The sequence below is a fragment of the Perkinsus marinus genome, assembly GCF_000006405.1.
Source record: "Perkinsus marinus ATCC 50983 genomic scaffold scf_1104296976606, whole genome shotgun sequence".
Classification (NCBI taxonomy): domain Eukaryota; phylum Perkinsozoa; order Perkinsida; family Perkinsidae; genus Perkinsus; species Perkinsus marinus.
In genome coordinates, this window is record NW_003200415.1 from 208,957 (window position 1) to 216,353 (window position 7,397).

General features: G+C 48.1%; 5 protein-coding genes across 5 annotated transcripts; all 5 read left to right on the forward strand.

Annotated features, from left to right (window-relative positions):
• Positions 1-1,346: 1,346 nt before the first annotated feature.
• Positions 1,347-2,941, forward strand: Pmar_PMAR029173 (hypothetical protein; the record flags this gene model as incomplete). The annotated part of the gene is made up of 1 exon (XM_002764687.1): positions 1,347-2,941. The coding sequence occupies one exon, from the start codon at positions 1,347-1,349 to the stop codon at positions 2,469-2,471; it is 1,125 nt and encodes a 374-aa protein (XP_002764733.1). The 3' UTR covers positions 2,472-2,941.
• An 8-nt stretch (positions 2,942-2,949) lies between these two features.
• On the forward strand, positions 2,950-3,817 carry Pmar_PMAR029174 (hypothetical protein; the record flags this gene model as incomplete). The annotated part of the gene is made up of 3 exons (XM_002764688.1): positions 2,950-2,988; positions 3,576-3,701; positions 3,746-3,817. The coding sequence occupies 3 exons, from the start codon at positions 2,950-2,952 to the stop codon at positions 3,815-3,817; spliced, it is 237 nt and encodes a 78-aa protein (XP_002764734.1).
• A 208-nt stretch (positions 3,818-4,025) lies between these two features.
• Pmar_PMAR029175 (hypothetical protein) lies at positions 4,026-4,457 on the forward strand (the record flags this gene model as incomplete). Its single annotated transcript, XM_002764689.1, has 1 exon — positions 4,026-4,457. One exon carries the CDS (start codon positions 4,026-4,028, stop codon positions 4,455-4,457), a length of 432 nt encoding a protein of 143 aa, XP_002764735.1.
• Positions 4,458-5,302: 845 nt separating this feature from the next.
• Pmar_PMAR029176 (sterol o-acyltransferase, putative) lies at positions 5,303-5,643 on the forward strand (the record flags this gene model as incomplete). Its single annotated transcript, XM_002764690.1, has 3 exons — positions 5,303-5,391; positions 5,438-5,538; positions 5,585-5,643. Coding segments are annotated over 3 exons (249 nt in total), but the record flags the coding sequence as incomplete, so codon positions are not given.
• A 255-nt stretch (positions 5,644-5,898) lies between these two features.
• On the forward strand, positions 5,899-6,123 carry Pmar_PMAR029177 (hypothetical protein; the record flags this gene model as incomplete). The annotated part of the gene is made up of 2 exons (XM_002764691.1): positions 5,899-6,032; positions 6,082-6,123. Coding segments are annotated over 2 exons (176 nt in total), but the record flags the coding sequence as incomplete, so codon positions are not given.
• Between the last annotated feature and the right edge of the window lie 1,274 nt (positions 6,124-7,397).

Sequence of the window (7,397 nt, forward strand, 5' to 3'; positions counted from 1 at the left end):
CAGTAGACTGCCTTTTAGGTCAATTGTTATCGATTGTGTAGGCGAAACTCAACACGAAGAAAATTTCCAAGTACGAACTTGAGCATCTCACACGCAACATTCTTCTAGTTCGAATTCCACGCTTAACAATTTGCTTTATCCTTTCCGGAAGCCCTCCACTCCTCTGAGACGCGGACTTACTCCGACAAATGCATGAACGTGAATCTCACTTGCGTAAATGTGAGTCACACGGTGTCACACGCTCAGAATGTGGTGTGACTTACACCATATTCTGAGCGCGACTTCACAGCTTCATCATAGAGTTTGGTCTTCGTGATCTGCTCCATCTGGAGAGAGGTTATATTGACATGATCGACGGAAAAACCTCCTGCATATAACTTTCGAAATTTGCCTGAGGAAGCCAAACTCATACCATCTCGAGCCATACAAACCCTTTGTGCTTATAGAGGCTTTATAAGCTGTATAGAGGCTTCAAAGAATCTTCTTTGCGGGACTTGTCTCCGAGACAACTGAATACGAGACAATGTCTCGTATTCAAATCGTCAAAACGTCCCTCAACAGTCTGTTGGCTTCATGGCAGAGTCTCATCAACAAGGTTCGTTGAGTACAAGCCGTTGATTGGTCGCGGCAATGCACGCCTCAAATAGATTTTCTCCCGGATTGGGAGTTGCAATTCGCAAGGAACGGTTCATCCGTTGGGGGAGCTGATAATCATGAATGTAGACAAGTCATGAGAACGCGAGTATTATAGTGGGAATCAGCGCGGTAGAGGGAGTTCAAAGCAGAAAGTGCATGCGATACCACCAACGAACTGATAGTGCTGATGCTCCTTGAGAATTTCTGTGAATAATAACTCAGTTGTTGTCTCATTGTAGGTGAATTGTATAATGCTATGCATCGTCGTAATGTCGTGTCACCAACTCATCTCACGCTTCACGCTTTGAGAATCGGATTTCACTCCGTCATTTCCTGCAACTCTCCTCTACATTTATGGCGAATGACAGCGGACTCGTCGCTTGCATTATCATGAAATTCTCGACAAAGGAACATCTCATCCGCGGATTCTGAGAGAGAGTCCTATTACTGATAAGTTATCATCGTTGGAACTGCAACTCCATACATTTCGGTACGTTAATTTAGCTGCGACCAGTTTCCTTCAGGAAGAGGAGAGACGTTGCTCATCGCGCAAAGTAACCCGACTGTTATTCGTGCGAGGAAGCCTCCATGAGGCTTCATCCATTGAGAGCTTTTCTCCAACTTTCCATTGGCTTGTCCTCGTCACAGAGTTTCGTCGTCGACTTGACTCATGACTCTTGATTTCTTCAGTATACTCACCCCTACCATCTATGACTCGTCTGCTGAATATCTTCGCAACCATCGCCGGTGTCCTGAGCATCCAGGCTGATCCTTTCGCTGACGATCTAGTTGCAAACTTCACGGTTCTCCTTGGTAATTCGGATGTCCAAAAGTTCATAGACGAAGCCCTGATGGATGCACCTCCACCGCCTAATCTCAATAGTCGTGAGCTGGATGAGGTTCTCGTAGACGGAGATCTCCCGAGCAAGCCGGGCCCCAAGCCGGACCCCAAGCTGGACCCCAAGCCGGACCCCAAGCTGGACCCCAAGCCGGACCCCAAGGTGGACCCCAAGCCGGACCCCAAGGTGGATCCCAAGCCGGACCCCAAGCCGGACCCCAAGCCGGACCCCAAGGTGGACCCCAAGCCGGACCCCAAGCTGGACCCCAAGCGGGACCCCAAGCTGGACCCCAAGCCGGACCCCAAGCTGGACCCCAAGCCGGACCCCAAGCTGGACCCCAAGCCGGACCCCAAGCCGGATCCCAAGCCGGACCCCAAGCCGGACCCCAAGCCGGACCCCAAGCCGGATCCCAAGCCGGACCCCAAGCCGGACCCCAAGGCCTACCCGTTCTGTTCTAAATGCAAAACCATTCACATTGCGGCCATCAACGCGTATTTCATCCAGCAGATCACCAAGTTTTGCAAGGGAAAAGGTTATGCCCACTCCTCATCCACATCCGATTTCTGTGGATTCCTCCAGGAGGGAATTTCCTCGCTCAATCAGGTCTTGAATGGTTACATCTTCGTACGCACCTGTGCTCTTCAACTCGCGACCTCTATATGCATCGCCAATAATCAGTGTCCGACCAAGGATCCCTACAACGCCTTTTCCATTCCGATGGTTCCTGGACGACCCATAGGCTTGACTGGTTTCGAGTACTGCCCACGTTGGTCTTTTCGCAAGACTAAGGCCTGTTTCGGAGTGATACCAAAGAAACTGCTGCAGTTCTTCTTCAGCTTGGTGCGGTATGCATGTGATCACTATCATATCAAGGGTCTGGATGAGTACTGCGGGTATATTGCGACTGATTCCAGCTTTGGTATTGGCCTGGTCTTGGGGTTTGTGAGTATCTACGAGCAAGCTACCGGTCATTGTGTCCGCAACCTATACCATTAGTTTTTATGATATATCATGGTCCTCCAATGAGTTCTTCCGGAGTTTGTGCTTTTGATCAGTGTTCAGATCGTGTTGGAACGCAAAAAGTGAATTCTATATGAAGCTGATCCGATCATCAACTCTCCTTTCGTTACATCCACTCTACTACGACTTCATCAGAGCCTGATTCTTTTTCATTGCATCCAGTCAAGCGCGACTCGGCTACAGCCTTCAAGGCTGAGCCTTGTTCTCGAGCGCTTCTGGTCTGCTAACTATTTGGTCTACAAGTCAATGCTGATTCTATGGTGCTGTCTCCTATTTCTATGATGCACGCATGCGCATCAGCCTGAATATTGCCAGTGTGACGCGTGCGCATCTTCTTGACCTCATGATGATGTACGTGCACTATTAACTAACCTCGTTATTTCTGGTCTGTGCTCGATCTACTTGAGCTCTCTTATTGCTTCCTATTGTCAGTACGCACTTCCATCTTTCCCCTATGTCTAGCGTTACCAGTTGGGCGAAGCGGGCACGCACCGTACACGGAGATTCACAACATTAATCTCCTCTTTCCTACATTATAGGATTGTGTTCAGCCCTCGGCTGAGTATACTGGATCGCCACTCGGGTTAAAAAGTCTTGAATCAAAACCCGCCGCAGGTCAGCTAGTATGCTATTGAAATGCGAGTCAGTGTCAACATACCATTTCAGAAACGTGGAACGACTCCTATTTACTACGTGAGTACTAGTGTATGTAGATCTTTCGTACGTCACGGATGACCAAATCATAAATAATTACGCCCAATACGAATTTTCTTCAGCTCCACGATGTCAAAATGCGCCGTTTCACGATTACAGCACCACGTTCTGCTGTATAGAAGTTTCGAACTTCGCCCGAGGAAGCCAAACTCATACCATCTCGAGCCATACAAGCCTCTTGTGCTTGGCCGAGGTTACTCCAGTTGACATAGAGGGTAGAGAGGCAACAGGTCCTTTAGGGAGGCCTGAAGAGCCCCGGCGATGTCGATCCTCGTTGGCTCGATACGTTGGAACCACAAACTACATACGTTGGGACCCATGGCCAGATGGGTCACTGCATCGATTATAGTGTATTGAGGTTGAAAGGCTCAGGAGAAGTCCAAAGCGACTGCTTCTGGGGAGGAAGCTAAGAAGGAGGCTCAGAAGGAGAAGGTCCTCGGTCGAATGAGACGTTCCCATCCACTTGGCCGAGTCGTTAACAGGAAATGCAGTGTGAGTTTATGAGACATTAAATTGTTGTAACTGTATCTTTTCAGGTCCCCCTCCTCGGTATGAGCGCCAGGGGCATCAATTATCGTGGTATCGTCAACCTCATGTGTTTGCTGTAAGTGGTAGTGTTTGTTGAACCTTCCCAGCACTGTCATGGCTGCTACGCCATGATACCGTCTCGATCGCCTACATACGCTGCAACAGCAGAAACGGCTTGGAGAAGGCTTAGAGTATCCTTTTGGCTGATAGACTATGTATTGAGAATTCGTTAGTGTGATGCATGACCGTAGCCATTTGGCTCAAGTGTACTCTTTGCTTGTTTATCCCATGGCGAGTAGCGTTCCACAACCAGTACATCGGGGACGAACCGACGCGCCACAACATGGTGACAGCTGTGCTAATCACTCGACTATCCCCGGTGTAGAGACCGTCGACGATCTGAGCAGGCAGCTGCGTGCATTACGTACGCAGTGTGGCCGAGTCCGCGGTATGCGCCTCCGCGTTCAGGAGGCCATTGATAACATAATCATTGATGACAACGCGCCAGCCGAACAAGCCAAGGAAGACGACGAAGTAGTGGACGGCCTTCACCGCAAAGAAGAAGAGCTGACGAACAAGATCGATCCGTTGCAGGCAGACATTGCTGAAGTCACTGTCAAGCTTGATCTTCGATGCTCAACCAAAGAAAGCTCCCAAGCCAAAGAAAGGGGCCGTTCTCGTGTGGGCTCTCCAACGCCGTCGGCTCGTGCTCGTCAGTAACGTCATCTGAGGAGACCCGATACAATCTATATGAGTCAGGGGCAGACATGACCGCAGGTGAGCTGCGGCCGCCGACACGGTTGGTAGAGCCAAATCCTTCCATCATGCATGACAGAGTACGACAACCACGACTTTCATGAGGAACACGATACGGAAGGGAGAGTGAAGATCACAACAAAACGAGCTTGAAGCAAGATGGCTACGGCTCAACTCGGACTCATGAGTGCGCACTATCACTAACTCGTTATTAATTGCTTATATACTACGCCACTGGAAGCTCAAAGATTATCAAAACCAAACCGAATATCTGTCATCATCACTGGTTGGCCAACCGTTTCTGATCCAAAGGGCGGTTGCTAACTTCCAGATCCGACCGACCCGGGGATTTGGACACGCCCCCCTGAAGACTCTTCAGTGAAGAGGTCGTCGATTCTTCACCACTCCACACTTCGTCATCCAGGTGAAGCCACTCGAGAACGGATACGCCTGGATCAGCCTGATCCCAAACCACCAGAACCCTAGACTTCCCTTCAGCCGATCCACCGCGGTGATGAAGCACAGAACATCAGTGGAAGTGTTTATCGCCGTTCTCGTGGGTGAGTAGGAATCTCAATCTCCAACCAACAAAAGTGGGACCGTGCTCCAACTCGGCGTACACGTCCCCGCCTTGTCCACGAATATAAAGTGGCACTACGTTGGAGTGATTCACAGTGGTGATTCTTTCCCGATTCCCATTATCCGCATAGAGGATCTTATATCGCCGCGAGCTCAACCGTCTCGCTTGAGTGCCAAGTGCCCTGTAATCTACTCCGTATGACTGGCCGTGGGTGTTCACCTGTTGTCAGGATCTTATCGGAAAGGATATTGAAATTAGCTGTGCCCAACTTGTACTTGTGGTTGTTGATGTTTTTCACTCTTTTTCACACTTGGATGAGTGAGGGGAATTGGGTCTCAGGAGTTCAGTTACTTAATCTTGTTAGATATCCTGGCGGAGTTGACCAGGTTCGGAGATCGCGAGTTTTACTTGGACTGGTGGAATTCAGTCAATATTAGAGAATATTGGCAGAAATGGAATCTTCCTGTACGTCCCAGAGTGGACTTGAACGGATAGCGGTGCCGTCCTACAGGTTCACTACTTCATCCTTCGTCACATGTACATCCCTATGCGAAGGCAACTGGGTCGTAAGTACTAAAGCCCAGTATGGGAAGACATGCACATGGTCAACCACAAGTGTTGGTGGAAGGAAAATTCTGAGGACATTTTGAGAAATTCTTCTCATTTGTACGAATTCGGGTAGAAGTGCTCAGGAATCAACAGAAATTTTCCGAAATTTTCGCCCAGTTTTTATATTGTCACCAGCACATGTAACTGACCATGTGAGTACCTCCCACATTGCTCCAGCCCAGTAGATTATCTACTAAGCATGAGTATCTACTGTAGATACTCTTTATACAGTAGATAGTGTTCTACTGGTAGATGGTCAGGTTCTCTCTGGTATCGTCCATGAGTACATTTGTATGGTGCCGTTTGGTTTGCCGTTCTACACTGTGGTCACTCAAGGGTTCATAGCACAGGTTATTACATGTCGAGATGGCTGTAGTGCGATCGAGCGTATCGGCTCAGGTACCACTTCTGATCATAACAGAGAAGAAGTTCATCAAATAAAGGCCCAACTTAGGGAATTGCAGGGTACCCCCGCTACAATACTTGTACCATTGAAAAGCGCTCGCCAAGATCTTTCTAATGAGCTATCTCTCACTGGGATATTTTTTGAATTCTACAAGTTATAGACAATAGCACAGTTTATTTGGGGCACCCTATAGAAGAATTAATGAGGTTCGGGGCTCCAACGAGTCGCGTGTCCATTCGATCGATATTATAATTTATTGTAGTAGTCGAGGATGTTACTACAGGGTGGTGTTCCAAAAAAGGGCCCATCCCGTGGTTGTATATATGTAACTTATAACATTGTATATATGTTGTAACCATACACAGTATGGTTGTTTGAGTGTGGCAGTCTTACTCCCTCATGATGTTGTATTATACTGTATACGGAATGATCGATTCGCCTTGTAATGATGATGAGAGTGACAATGGCAAAAAGGACCAGTTGTGAGTTGATTTCCTAGTGTTGTCTTTCAGGTGTTCTTCCTACTCAAATACATGTGAGGCGGCTAGTGTGTTTACCCGATTTATTCCGCAAAGTTGACAATACATCGTCGGTTACCGTAAGCTTTGAAGCTATACTCTGAAAAATGGCCGGCTCAATTTTGATGTTTGGTGTTCCAGTCGTGAATGTTTGAGGTGTATACTGCTTCCCTAGGGTATAACGTGCTTATCGTAAGTATTGCATCTGAAGATTTTGTAGTCGCCTATGAACGGATTGAGTTGATTCTCTAGGGCGACCGTGGTTGTTTCAAACTCGAAATGTGTTGTTCGGGGGGACCTTTGGCTGTAGAGTACTATGGATGCAGACTCAGCCTGATCTCCCTCGTGCTGAACTGATGGGCAGAAAGGCTTTATCGTGACTCGTTGCCGTCGCATTGAGATTTCCTTTCCCAGTCATCACATACTGCATCTTACACGGTGAAAGTTCGATTCGCAAAAATACTGTATATTAGGCCTCTTATAACATACTATACATCTACCTTCCTTGCCCGATACTATTATTATTGTGTTACATCCTAGAATGTAACCAATGTATGATGTAATGCATACCCTAGTCGAAGGAGTTCCTCAATAGCTAACAGCTAAGGCATGTCTCTCGAACTGTCGGCTGTGAGTGGCTGGCCCTCTCAGTTGATTTCGAATGTCCTCTGCAAAGGAAGCTTTATCGAACTCTTCGGCAGTACATGGGCCTCTCTGGTCAGCTAGATCGAGGGCCAGCAGGTCAGGTCTGCGTCGAGGTTCTCCTTCCCAAGTTGTTCTCGCTCCTCAGG